This window comes from Protopterus annectens, chromosome 2.part1 (assembly GCF_019279795.1).
Source record: "Protopterus annectens isolate FY-2018-M chromosome 2.part1, PAN1.0, whole genome shotgun sequence".
Taxonomy (NCBI): Eukaryota; Metazoa; Chordata; order Ceratodontiformes; family Protopteridae; genus Protopterus; species Protopterus annectens.
The window spans coordinates 1,970,130,912-1,970,145,533 of record NC_056729.1 but is presented as its reverse complement, the minus strand read 5'-3'; the positions used below and the strand labels follow the sequence as shown (position 1 = coordinate 1,970,145,533).

General features: G+C 40.5%; 1 protein-coding gene across 5 annotated transcripts in view; it reads left to right on the top strand.

The window, feature by feature from the left end:
• The window catches only part of LOC122794710 (trafficking protein particle complex subunit 13), a 1,187,860-nt gene extending 1,180,139 nt beyond the window's left edge, over positions 1-7,721 (top strand). For 3 of the 5 annotated variants that reach the window (XM_044063354.1, XM_044063357.1, XM_044063359.1), the window contains 2 exons: positions 6,923-7,073; positions 7,187-7,721. In XM_044063354.1, coding sequence (XP_043919289.1) covers positions 6,923-7,073; positions 7,187-7,294 — 259 coding nt within the window. In that variant the 3' untranslated portion in view covers positions 7,295-7,721. The remainder of the gene's footprint in view (positions 1-6,922; positions 7,074-7,186) is intronic. The other 2 variants (XM_044063358.1, XM_044063356.1) reach the window with 1 other exon arrangement.
• Positions 7,722-14,622: the final 6,901 nt, after the last annotated feature.

Genomic DNA, 14,622 nt, shown 5'->3' with positions numbered 1-14,622 from the left:
CTTCCACAGGAATGCCTTCTAGTCGTGGGGACTTTCCTGTAGATTGGTTATACAATACAATTTTTATCTCATCTCCTCACATCCTAGCCGTTAGTAATTGAGCCTCATCTACCTCTAATCTTGGCATATTTAAATCTTCCATAAACATTTCCATTTGTATCTTTTCGTGATTTCCATATTTCTCTGCTTTATACAGACTTTCATAGAATTTCCAAAATATTTCTAATACCTCTACAGGATCTCTTTTTGCCTTCATTGTTATAGGCTCCCTAAGTTTGGTGACACTCCTTTCTATCTGTGAGAGTCCCCATATTCTGCTGCAGTACTTTAACATTTATCAGTCCCTCTAAATAATTCTTGTTACTTCTTAACCATAGCTACCTTTCTTTTATTTCTACCCTATTTTTAATCATCATCATTTTTCGGCTTTTCCCATTAGGGGTCGCCAAAACGGATCATCTCTTTCCATTTCTTCCTATCCTCTGCATCTTGCTCTGTCACACCAACCGCCTGCATGTCCTCTCTCACCACGTCCATAAACCTTATCTTAGGCCTTCCTCTTATCTGGCAGCTCCATCCTTAGCATCTTTTTCCCAATATACCCATCATCCCTCCTCAGCACATGTCCAAACCAACGCAATCTCGTCTCTCTTGCTTTGTCTCCAAACTGTCCAACATGAGCTGACCCTCTAATATACTGATTCCTAATCCTTTCCATCCTAGTCACACCGAGTGCAAATCTTAACATCTTTAACTCTGCCACATCCAGCTCCGACTCCTGCCTTTTTGTCAATGCCACTGTCTCCAACCCCTATTTTTAATCTCCAACTTAATTTTATCCCACTCCCTAGCTATACTCCGTTTCTGTATTTTGAGATTTTTGAAGATCTTTTATATGATTTCCTTGCACTTCCTCTCATTCAAGGGATGGTTCTGGAGGTAAAAAATGCAGAGGAGCTCATCTATTTCCAATAGCTCCCTTTTGGCTAAAGTAATCAGTTTCCCCTTCTAGTGACTGCATCCCAGAGGCTGTGCCTCCCTATTAGAAAAGGTCTTTACTTTTCAGCAGCAGCATTGGATGGTTCATTCATGTCTTCAGTCTTTGTCTCATAGCACTGAGGCTGATTTATTGACACCATTATGGTGTCTTCTTTTAGTGATTGATTTTGCATGCAGCAAAAAAAAATCTAGGAGTATGAACTATTGCCTCTTCAAATAAAACAAGTTTGTTGTGTGGTTTTAAAAAAACTTGTTATTCTTAACTATAAAAGTTCCATGCAGTAAATACCATTGATTATGCATTTACTCGTATAACTGCCTTTTGTGTGTGCACACGGATGTATTTCCATCTTTTTTTTAGATTTGTAGAGTTAGTTTTTCTGCATTTGATCTGTAACCCTTTGTTGTTGTGTCTACTGCAATTTTGTGTTTCTGTTCTAATTTCAGGGATGATGTTATAATCTTTAGAACTGCAGGACCATTAAGAATAATTGTGGGGGGAAATATATGCTCAGTCTGTGTTTGCAGTACTTTTTGATATTCCTACCTACTTCAGGGAACAGCAAACTCAACATTAATATATAGGGTTAGCAGGAATGTGGATGTTGCTGAGGGAAAGCCCTTCACCATGCCCACAGCATTGCTTGTAACAATTTGAGTTTTACTGTATTGCAGGACTTGGCAATACTGAGTCTCACACTTGTGCAACTAGATGAGGTAGCAGAAAGGTTCAGTTCAACTTACAGTATCCTAAACAGCCTGGCACCACTACATAGAAAGAGAGTAAATTCTAACTTTGCCCCTTGGCTTACTAATAGAGCCAAGGCATAGAAAGAATAGCAGAAATGTAAAACTCCTCAAAACTACAGCACTTTAAAGAATTTCATAACCTTACCAAAATGGTGCTGCGGTAGCATTGTTGCCTCACAGTAAGACGTCCTGTTCGATTCTCAGCTAGAGCATCTTCTGTGTGGAGACATGCGTGAATGGGCGTACCTTCATTGAAGGTTGTGCGTCAGGGCCGGCAACTTAGCACGTAAAAATCTACTGCCAATCATTAGCGGACCGGAGTTCCGCTGTGGCGACTCCTAACCGGGAAAAGCCGAAAGACACAACAACAACCAAAATGCAAGTCAACCTTGATAAGCAATACGACTCTAATTTTCAAAACAACCGTATCACCCAAAATTCATCCATTAAATAAATTTTACACCCAGGAACTAACATTGCCCTTAACCTTACCCCAGTAATTTCCCCTTAGAAGGAGCCACCCAAGTTTAACTCATAATTCATTGACAGCCTAGCTGCCCTAACCAATAAATCCTTTCCTGACTCCTCTGACTCATGTCTACCCCTTCCACTAATAACCACACCGTCACACTAATACCAGTTGCTACCTCCTTCGTAAAAGAATTATCATCCAAACTTAAATCCTGCTCACCCTTTGCTGATAACCTTCCTGCAGAATGCCTCACATTTGCTGCTAATGCCATTGTATATCCAGTCTCCATCTTTATAAATGAGTCAATACAGGAATCCTATATTCCTACAATTTGATAAAAAATGCCATTTCATCCCACTACACAAAGGTGGCACTTCTACAGAAATATCCAATTTCAGACCTATTGCCATCTTATCCCCTTTCAGAAACGTTGGAAAATGTGTCTGTAAACAACTACTCCAGCATTACTAACCAATACTCAAAATGGTTTCAGACCTGCCCATGGCACAACTGCCCTAGTAACATTTTCATTGCAGCCTCAATTTTCAAATACTTAGGACATGGCTGGACCATCTTCTTTATAGATTCATAGGTGTTTTCTAGGCTAATGACCACAAGGGCCTTTTTAAGCCTAGCCATGCATCCCAAATCTCTGACAAGTTCTGATACCCCTGATAAGTGTAAGCATGGGCCTGGGAGATTTTACAGGTTATCTGTGTCCATTAGAGACATAGGTGCCAAACCAGGGATGAATTTCCGGTTTCCCATCCAAGTTGCACTTGAATTGGGTTAGGGAGGAACTCTGCTTCACATGGATGGGGAGCCTGTGCCATATATGAGGTAGTCTCTGGGATACAAACCTCTTTCTCCAGCAGGTCCTATTTATATCACAGGCAAGGTTTAAATCTTTAAAACAGGTAATTCTGGTACTGTTTGTTTTGTGGATATGCAGGAGTGGCCCATCAGAGTGGGCCTGACAGTACCCTGTATGCCAGGCATAGATCTCCCCTCAAAAGCCTGTAGGAGACAGAATACAGGGATAGGATTGAGGCGGTCTGTATTGGACATTTTACTTATGCCCTGTATTCTTTTAGTTCCAATTGCTGGATATGCCTGGTTAGGTACATATCAGAGGGGACACTGTACTCAGTGATAGGTCTGATGAATGCCAAATACAGTGGAACAATGACTTCCTTGGACTTAGATGCCATACCTTTGTTTATAAGTTGCGCAACATAGAATAAATTCCTCCACACTGTATATACATGATTGTCAAAGGCTAGATTACTATCTGTGTGTGTCCCTAAGTCCCTGACTACTGGATCATCTCTAAGGGGTGTGTTGTCAATATGGTAGTTACCAGGGATGGATGTCTTCCCAAAGGATACTGTTATGCATTTTTTAGCCTTTTTTTTTAGTCCAAGGACTAATTTAATGCATCTGTCAGAGTGGAACAACACTAATGGTGTAACCCAGATTAAAACTATATTTTAGGGTCTCTAACCTGCTCACCAGTGGATGACTCATCCATTTAAGAAAAAGCTTTAATATTTCCAAATTGAGATATGCACTGCCTTTGAATTCTGTGATCTCCATTAACATGTTTTTTTTTTTTTTGTTGTAAAAAGCAGTACTGAAGGTCTGTCACTTCATATCCCATGCACTCTGCCTTCAACTCAACTACATAACACCCAAAATTGTCACTGGTTTAAACATTACAAATGTGGCTTCTTTACATCTTGCATCCTTAAAATTTAAATTTATTACATTCTAGTTATTGTAACTATATAGCTAGCTATCCACCCCCCTCTTGGGATCCCTTCCACACTTAACTTGTTTATTGCAGGCTCTGATTTTCCTATAACTCATGTACAAGTCACTGTGGCAGATGTCTACCCATTTAGATTGTGTTTAGCTAATATTTGAAATACAGCTACTTTATAACATGCTGTATTTTATTTTTGTCTTGTTGATGAGCTCAGTCAGAATTTCTAAAAATCATGTAACCCAGCTAGTGTTCCAAAGCAGCAAGCCTTTTTTCATCACAAACCAGCAATCTGTTGAATAAAGGCTTTGTTGCTTTGGAACACTACCTGGGTTTCATGATTTTTGGAAATTATTGTGACTGAGCTCATCAACAAAGTTTTAAGTCTACTAGTTTTTCTGGTTTTTATTTATTTATTTTTATTGCTAGAATTTTGGTTTATATTGTATTTATTTACATTTATTTTATGAAAAAATATGTATTTTCATCTAATTGTTAATACATCTGAATTTATGTTATCTATATGTATATGTTAAGATGCTTATGGACAGGATTCTTGCTAAAATGGTCTTCAGGTCCATCAGCTTACCCATTTAGCAATTTAATAAGTAAAGAAAGTAAACGGGCTTACCCATCTTCCCTTCAAGCTTGCTGGTTTTAGTGGATCTGAAGACTGTTGTTTGGAAAAAAAAAACAGTTTGGTGACCATTATCTCTATCCATTGGATATTGGAGATACAGGGTCTTACTTTCACAGAATCTTACTTTCTTAATCTTGTTTTCTCCACTGGCTGTTGACTGTCAGCCCTGTGTGGTTCGGCTGTCTCATCAGTGTTTTCTTTTTAACCTTATCCACCAGCTAAGTTTTTGGTGCCTTGCACACTCAGATGGTGCCTTGCATTCAGCAGATCTGACTACAGTGCCATTCATTTGTTGGCAAGGATTGCACTTATGGTCTTTGTGCAAGATTACATATCCTGACCTCCATCAGATGAGATAACGTCTGGTGTGCCCTAGGTAGGAAATTAGGCACTGACTGCTTCTGTGTTGCTCATCCTCCAGCTTTGCTGCTTCAGCACCTGGGCTACTTTTCAAACTTGGGTTGCTTGAACTGCAGTTAAAGCTTCACCCCTCTTCCACTGAGCCATCACACAGAAACATATATGGTCTGTCATAAGGATAGGATGGTCTTCAGGATTTATCTGTAATAGCTGAAGAAAGTGGTTTCAAAATGTTCCTAAGTCAAGTCATATACCCTCCTTTGTGTTGTCAGTAACCAGAGCAGAAAGAGCCTTTACATGGCTCAGCCACTCAGATTTTATTTGAAAGAAGGTACATTACTTGAATCTGGGAGAGTGGCCAGCTTTAGCCAAGCAGATTTTCTAAATGATTTGCTAACTGTGCCATGAGCTTACTAATCACCATTTGGACATTGTGGTCAGGGGTCATTCCACCAGGATTAAGCTGCTTCTAGTGTCTGCGTCAAGAAAAATGCCTGTGGCAGGCATTTATTCCAGTCTCCTTTCATCATGCATTATTATTTGGATTTGATCTGTGACTCCAGGTTTTGAACCCCTTTTAACATTTTATTGTTTCAGAACATTTCCGTATGAGCTCTGTTTATTTGAGCCTGTCAAGCGCCTGCCACCTTTCAATATTATTTTATATGGCTTGCCTTCCTAGCAGTTACTCACTGCAGATGACCTCTAAAAGCAAGATACAGTAGATGTGTGACTATTTGATGCATCATTTGAGCTTTGTGAGGGCCCTGCTGTGTTTAGATGATCCTTTCTCCTACCCTTGTGGATGGACAAAAGTATTTCAGTATTTTTCTCTCCTTGTCCTCTCAGTTCATCTAATGCCTGTTCTACCATCACTATGCTAACTCATTCATTACTCCTCCTGAGAGAAGTGATGGAACAGTGCAAGAGCCCTACATCCCCTTTGTTCCCTGCCTGAGGGGCTCACCAGTGCCCCTTTACTCAGGAAAAAGCCGTCTCACCCCCTTCCTGGGGTGAGAGCCATATGACCTATTTGTTCCCTATACTGAAGCTCACCAGCATCATTCTTCCATTAGAAGAAGGTGTCTCATAGTAGGAAGTGGGCCACTTGATAGATCAAGAACAACAACCTGACTCAGTCACAGCTGTGGCACTGGAAGCTTTGCAAAGGTTGCCGTCAGGAAGCACGTGAGCACCACTGCATGTCATCCTTAGAATGCACTGTTCTGCTTGGAGCATGAGTATTGCTAAATCTGTTGCTGCAGGTAATACATGGGCATTCCAGCAGATGATATTAGTGAGGTAGGCTGATGTTGCCCTCCCCAGAATAGGCAAACTGATGTGAGCCATTCATTCATGCACTCCCCACCTCATCCTTCCAGCACCCATGCTGCTGGTTGAATATGGGTTATCTGGGTTGTAGACAGGGCTTTATACTATGGGGTTGGGGTGAAGTATTCCAGGTTTATAGTTATACATCCTTGTTTGTTGTTTCTTTAACATGCAGCTCCCACTAGTTCCATGGGGCAGAGTTGAGAATGCAGGTTTGGACCAACATTTTCCGCAAACACAACCACAAACACGTAAGGACCAAGAGATGACTACGCATATGAGATACTAGCGCAAGTACCAACAGGAGGTGTGGAAGCTCACAGAGCATTAGTTAGACAATGAGAGAATTGTGTTGAGGGTAGCAGTGTAAGGCAAGAGAGCCCATCTGTTACCCACTATAGACTTTCTTCTTGAAGATGTTTGATATAAAGAGTGTTCATTATCTGTTGTTTATTCCATACTTTGGGACTACAGGAGCTTAACCTACCTCTTTTTTTACATTAGTGCTTTCCTAAGCATGTTGCATCATATGCTGTATCTGTTCCATGATGTCTTTATGAATTGCATGCAGTGGGTTAGTGATCTATTGCCTTTTTTTTCCCAGCAGTGAGAGAACCATGGATCTGGTTTTAGAAATGTGCAATACAAATTCAATCCATTGGTGTGGGGTTTCTGGAAGGCAACTTGGAAAGCTTAGTCCAAGCTCTTCTTTACATCTTAGTCTCAAGCTGTTAACCTCAGTGCAAGGTCTACAAGTAAGGAAATATAACCTTAATATTTTAAATTAGTGGTTTTATTCTGGTTCTACAAATTCTGTGTAGTGACAGTTTTACAAAGGAGTAACTACAAATCTGATCTCTTTTTCTAGAGTGTATCCGGATTAAGATTAACAGACACATTTCTGAAAAGAACATACGAATATGATGATATTGCACATGTATGTGTAGTTTCTTCACATCTTAAACCAGAAAGTTGAGATTTTAGTTCGCATATGTCCTTATCCTGTGGGTATCACTGGACCAACTTTGAAAGCATTAAATCATTAAAATTGAAATCTAAAAAAATTTGTCAGACAACAGTAAGCTTTAAATTGTTTTATCTTTAAAAATGCAATAGTCATTGCTGCTTTTAAAACTTAAAATTATATGTTACATTATGTTTTAAAGATGTTCACTATATTTTATATAGTGATCAGGTAAACTGAAAGTCTGATATTTTGTCTGTATGCTAATGTGAGTTATTCCCTTATCCAGTGGGGAAAATGTTTTATATGTTTTTTGTAAATTTAAATTATAGCAGATATGTAAAAATTACATATTTAACATTTGTGTCATGTATGTTTTGGCTGTTGTATTTTAAACTGAGATGTTTTATTGTAATTAAAGAAAGCAGTGATGTCAAAACTGAAGTGCCAGAATATTTAGTACACAGATTAGCATAAAACAGTGTACAGTGTTTGTAGAAACAGTGTAGCATAAGAATGTTTATATAAAATAAAAAAACACATTAGAATATTATAATGTAAACACCCACACTGGCATTGCATGTAGCAAATGTTGATCATTATATAGTATTTTGTGTAGTTAACTTGGCAGTGTCCTCCCCAGTAAAGAGTTGTAATCCAAGTATGTTTGTAGAAACAGTATAGCATAAGAATGTTTATATAAAATAAAAAACACATTAGAATATTATACTGTAAACACCCACAATGGCATTACATGTAGCAAATGATCATTATATAGTACTTTGTCTAGTTAACTTGACAGTGTCCTCCCCAGTAAAGAGTTGTAATCCAAGTACAGTAACATAAATAGTTTGCTTCCAGTTCCTAGTTCTAATTTTTAATATAGGTGATTTGTTGACAAGTTCTCCGATTTTTTCATACTATAGGTGTGTAATAAAAATGTTTTTTTCCTTATGGTAGGGGAATAGGAGGTGTTCTTTTTTGTTTTCCTCCTGAATATCCCTTCCTCTTGTCACTGGTAATAGTCTGCTTTCAGATCCTCCAGCTCTGCCTCCAGTTCTCTGATACTCACTACTGCTTCTTCAAGCATACCTCTCACCTCGTAGTGCAAGAAGTCCTGACAAAGCCTGACAAAATGGGGGGCTAAGGCTCAAAAATTGGGGCAGATTTTAAATATTGCTCTTGTAAACTTAGAAAGTTGCTAGAGTAACAGGGTTTGTGTTAACATACATTTTCTGAAGGATTTGAAGTCTGATATGTCACCAGATATATGTCATTATTTGGTGACTTCATTCCTCAGATCATCCTGGTGCTTTACCAGAAAACCACAAATTTTATGAGGAACAGACCAAAGATATGAGGCAAAAATCTGGACATTCTGTGAAAATCTGAACAGTTGAGAGGTACATCTCCAAGCCAAGTGCAGATTGATGCAGCTCATCTCTAGGATGACCTGATGATTTCATAGGAGCTTGAAGACTGTAGATCAATCATATTAAAGGTGGCAAAGAATGACTTGGCAATAGCCTCCTTCTATCCTATATGCAGTGACGCTAGCATAAATGAAGGGCATTTGTGGTCACCCATGCCTTCCCTTTGATGAATGCCTTTCCTGCTTAAACGGAAGACTTCAGTAGAGGTCATACATGTGTCGCACACTTCCCATAGTTGCCCAGCTAAGAAAACTCCAGTTACACATTTCAGTCATCAGCCACCATGGTCATTACATTGGCAACTTTAATCCACTGACAAACCACAGCTTCTCTCTCTCTCTGCCATTTGGCATGTCAGTATGAGTGTTGTACTAAACTGCATGTAATTTCCAGAGTTGGAAAATGTAACTAGTTTCACATAAATGAACACCGAACCACAACTGGCCTGATGGCACAGATGTATGACATCCATCCACCTGTACTCTTGGTGACTTGAGTTCAGAAGAGAACTTTAGTAACTAGTAGGTCTGGTTAGGGAAAGCGAGAGAGTGCAGCAGCGAAAAACATCTTTCCTACCCCGGATTAAAGGTTGCATAGAATCAGATTGTGAGACCGCTGTTGGAGATGTGGGACCTTGTAGAACATCTTAGGATAGAGAGGGCTGCAACAGCAGCCTGATGTCATTCCACACTGCTCCTATAGATAGAAAATACCAGCTATTCAAAGAAAGAATAATGGCTGCTTACCACACACACACACACACACACACACACAATTTACCAAAGGATCCGTCACTTCCTGGGGCTTAAAATACTGACAACACAATATTGGCTTCCAGAGGAATCAGGAGCCTCATCCAGGGAAGGGGCACATCTCCAGGTATCCGGAAAGGAGTCATTGTGGGATCTGGGGTGGGCAAGCATTGGACCCCAGGGGATAAAAACTTGTGGCAGTATAGGGTCAGGTGGGAAGCAGCAAAATAAGTAAATAAAAGAAATGAACACTTAAACATGATATATACGTTTACATATGACAGCAAGAGTTGTTTTAGCAGTCTGTCTTCAAAGAGTATTTCTTTCATATTTTTAAAATATGCCTCTTTAAGCGGTACCGCACATAGTGTATATGGTGGGGTGTATTTATTTGTTAACTGGGGTGGAGCACTGAGATTTAACAATTTTAAGCTCAGCCTGGAGGCATACAAAAACAGTATTTTCTCAAGCACCTTCAAAGTAGTTTTTATCATAAAACATTGATCTACATGAATGTATGTGTATGTAAACCATGTGATAACTGCCACATGGATATGGGATAATTTTTTAGTATCTTTTGAGTGAAGAGTAACTATATTTTTTACCATCTTCTCTGTCATTGCACAGTCCCTATGACCCAGCATTTCTCATCTTTACGCAGTCTGGCTAGCTTACAACTGGAGTGACATCTCTGTGAATTTCTGAACAGGAAGACATTCAGGAAGAAACTCTTGTAGGTCAGACAGTGATAGCCTATGCTTGAATTTAGCATGCAATATTGAAGCATTGAGTTAAGGTGAAAGAATATGTTTAAGGTCATAGGATTTTTGTTTACCTTTTATCCCTTTTGCTCCTTCTGTCTCTGAGTTTATTGGAAACTCCAGGTAATGCGTATACACTCTTAAATTTAACCAAACACTTTGTAGTATTTTTAAAAGTCAATGGAATGTACTGCTTTTTCATGTGAGATGATTTTCCTTCTGTTAATCAAGTCACAAGCCACTGTGACTCAAGGTATAATTTTGAATAAAACATGCAAGCTTCCTGAAACACAAACCATTGTGAACTTTAGGAAGAAGACTGACTGACTGCTTCCCCCTCTATCCCATCTCCTGCAACTTCCTACTTAGCTTTTGCTCCCTCCTCATGCCCTTCACTGCCTTTCAGTATTAATTTTGTGTGTATGTTTCACTCTGCTGTTGTAGTCAAGAAGTGTTCTGTAGCATTATACAGTGCAGTTTATCAGTTGTACAGTATTTATACATTATCACCTTTTATTATATAGTCTTATCCTGCAATATTGTTTGGTGTACTAACTAAAACCAGTGATGATCATTGCAGTATTCACTGTTGCAGTTCTCATCTGTGGGATATCCTGTCTATACCTTACCCAGAATTGGGAGTTCTATCTTCCCTAGTAGCTCTGTCCAGCTCCCAACACCTCAAACACAAGGAAGACTGTGGTATAAGAGAAGCTTCATCTAATACCATCCTTAGCTCATACTTGCCACAGCAGTCATACAGTTGTATGAGTCTTGAACATCTTCAATCTGATTGACTTGATTCCAGAGCAAAAATGAGCACCCTGCAGGGGATCTCTTTTTGTAGCCAAGTTTAACATTTTTTTCTGATTCCTGATAATGATTCAAATTTAGAATTTTTTATTAAGAAAAATAACTGCTTAGATTGTGGGATGAAAATTCCACACTGACTTCCATTCCTGGTGTCATCTCTGCTTTGGCCTATGGTAGACGTGTTTGTACTGTGCCAGGTTTATAACAAGGAGAATCAGAAGGAAAGCTAAATTTCTCCAGGAGTTCACAGCTCATGTCGATATCTTATCTGAGCTGGCAAGATACTACAGATGGATCCAAGGCTCTAGCTCCTCTCTCTCCCATGATGCCCTTCTGCCCTGTAATCCCTCAGATCCCGTTTGCTGCGTTTCTGTGCAGATGCGATTTCTTGACATTGGCTACAGATAAGTGCTTTCTACTTAAATTTGTTGGCTAGTTGGTGTAGTTTAGTGGGTTTTATAGTGTGTATTCCCTCTTGAAGTACCTCCCTTCCCATAATTTAGCCTTTTAGTGAGCTTAGTTTTTAGTGATATTTTTGGTATCTATTTTCCCTTAGCCGTTAGGGCTTGGCTGTTAGGGTTTGTGTGTGAGCTTAGATGTTCTTCGTGTTTCACTGTTGCAGTCATTACATTTGGGTAATCCTGCTGGCAGGTTGCCCTCAGTCGGCTTGAATTCCAAAGTCCTGGGTCCTGCGTTGGTTGCTGTCGCCCCTTCCCTATTGTCAGGTCATCAGGGGTATAAAAGATGCGGCCGACACCATTTTCTTCAGTCTTTCTTGCTGTGCAGTGCCCGAAGCAGAAGCAGTTCGCAAGTGCCGGTCGGCCGACTCCTGAGATTTTCGTGTTCGAGTTTCGGATCCGAAGTCTTCAATAAAGCTAAGTACCCCATTGGGGAAACTTTTTTCTTGCTCCAGTCCAATGTCAGAAAAAGTAAATAATTGTATTTCTTGTGGAAAGCAAATACCTCATAAGGACTTTCATTCTTACTGTATTCCTTGCCTAGGCCCTGATCATAACGTTTCTGGTTGTCAGTTATGTGCTAGATTTAACCAATGCACTATTAAGCGTCGGTATGATTTTGCTTTAAGCTATTTTGGACGCCAGTTTAATTATCCAGAAATGTCGTCAGATAGCCATCCGACTACCGGAGTTCACAAAAAACACAAAGAAAAGGAGAGAGAGAGACATCCGAGGCCCAAAACCGACGACGAAGCTTCTCCTAATCCAGTCGCCTGTTCACCGGTTCTCAGTGAGGCACTTTCGCAGCCCCTGATGCCTGCTACTTTAGAATCGCAAGCTGCTACCGACTCCCACGTGGAGTCGGCCATGTCGCTGGAAACTCAAGGTATTGGAGCCTTGGATACTATTCCTTCAGATGGGAGTGGAGCCGCTGAGCAGGCACCGGCTTCTGAGGGTATATTCAGACCTAAACATATTTACATTAAACCAACCTCAGCTTCAAAGGCTAAAGCACCTTCTAAAGCAAAGAAACAAACTCAAGAGCCACTTGGACAGGCCTGTATGCCCAAAAAACAGATGCTCAAAATGGCCGAAGACTTGATTACCTTGATCGGGGGTTCCCATCCCCCTCCTGATAAGAGGCCTAGGCAAGAGACTGACTATGAATCTTCAGATCAGATTTCTATTTCTTCTGATTCCTCTTCTGATCAAGAATATTCTCTTCCCCCCTATGAGGATTCTGATGCTGAAGAAATCTATACCTTCAGCTTCTCCTCCAGAGGACTATTCTTTTGGGGAAATCTTGCATACCATGTGGGAGCATTTCCACTGGGAGAGCCAAGACTTTTCAGAATCTAAAAAGAGGCTCAGGGATTTCCTTTTACTACCTGAACACAGGCCACTAGCTATTCCACCTGCGTTAGACATTGTAGGTGATGTGTTTTCGGAGTCTAGTCTTACCCCTGACTCCTTGCCTCCAGCTCCTGTTAAGCCTAACAGATATTACAGGGTTCCTGACTCTCATAAATTCCTTTTTAAAAACCCTGCTGCAGAACCAGAAACGATTTCGCAGGGTCCCAAAGGAGTTAAGGCTTCCGCTGCAAAAAACCCTACCCCCTCTGACATAGATTCTAGGGCACTGGATAGATGGGGAAAAAGGCTTACACATCTGCTACCTTGGCTATAAGGGCCTTAAACTGTCAGTTTCATATGCTCATATATCAGCAACATGTCATGGCATTGCTTAAACAGAAAATGTTATTAAACTCTGTGCAGAAAACAAGGAAATGCAGGATTTATTGCATGCAGCTGAACAAGTTGGAAAGCATACTTTGCAATGTGGTTTTGATTCTTTGGAGGCCTCCTGCAGGGCCACAGTTATGGGTTCTGTAATTAGGAGGCATGCTTGGTTAAAGGAACAAAGTCTGCCTGATCATGTCAAAGTTAAATTATTAGATGCACCTTTACAGCATGATACTTTGGTGTTAAGGCAGAAGAGGTGTTAAAGAAAATGGAGGACAAAGCTAAATCTATGCAAACTGTCAACAATTTTTTACAAGTACAGTCACCTAGGTTTAGTAGACACTGGCTTACAAAGAATTGGTCCTTTCCTGTGTCAGACAGACCTCAAAGGGGCAGATCCAGACGCCCTAGAGGCAGATCCCAGGCGCAAGGTTCATACAGGTCAAAGCAATGGGGTGCTTCTACCTCCGAAGTTGGAGAAGACAAATCACAACCATAGAGGAAAGAGACCCAATGACTTCTGCCTGCCTGCACCAACCACTTATCTCCTGGCAGCACCCTTAGGGGGAATATTAGCACTTTTTACTCAAAATTGGCACATTATAACCCAGGACAAGTGGGTTCTAAATATCGTGTCACAAGGGTACAAGTTCCATTTCCATTCCCTGCCAGAGGCAAAACAGCTGGCAAGATCTGCCAAAAAATCAATGGGCAGAGGCACAAAAACAAGTCTCATCCCTCATGGACATGGGGCCATTCAACAAGTACCAGAGCAAGAGCAGGGACAAGGATTTTACTCAAGACTGATGTTCATCGTGTTTCACTGTTGCAGTTATTACACTTGGGTTATCCTGCTGGCAGGCTACCCACAGTCGGCCTGAATTCCAAAGTCCTGGTCCGGCGTCTGTTGCTGTCTCCTCTTCCCTGACGTCAGTGCGCCGAGGGTATAAAAGATGCAGCTGATGCCATTTTCTTCAGTCTTTCTTGCCGCGCGGTGCCCGAAGCAAAAGCAGTTCGCAAGGGTCTGTCAGCCGACTCCTGAGATTTTCGCGTTCGAATTTCGGATCCGGAGTCTTCATTTAAAGCTAAGTACCCCGTTGGGGAAACTTTTTTCTTGCTCCAGACCGATGTCAGAAAAAAGTTAATAATTATATTTCTTGTGGGAAGCAAATACCTCGTAAGGACTTCCATTCTTATTGTATTCCTTGCCTAGGCCCTGATCACAACGTCGCTAATTGTAGGTTTTGTGCTAGATTTAACCAACGCACTATTAAGCGAAGGCACGATTTTGCATTTCACTACTTTGGCTGCAGATTTAATTACACTATGTCGTCGGATAGCCATCCGACTACCGCAATTCACAAGAAACGCAAGGAAAAG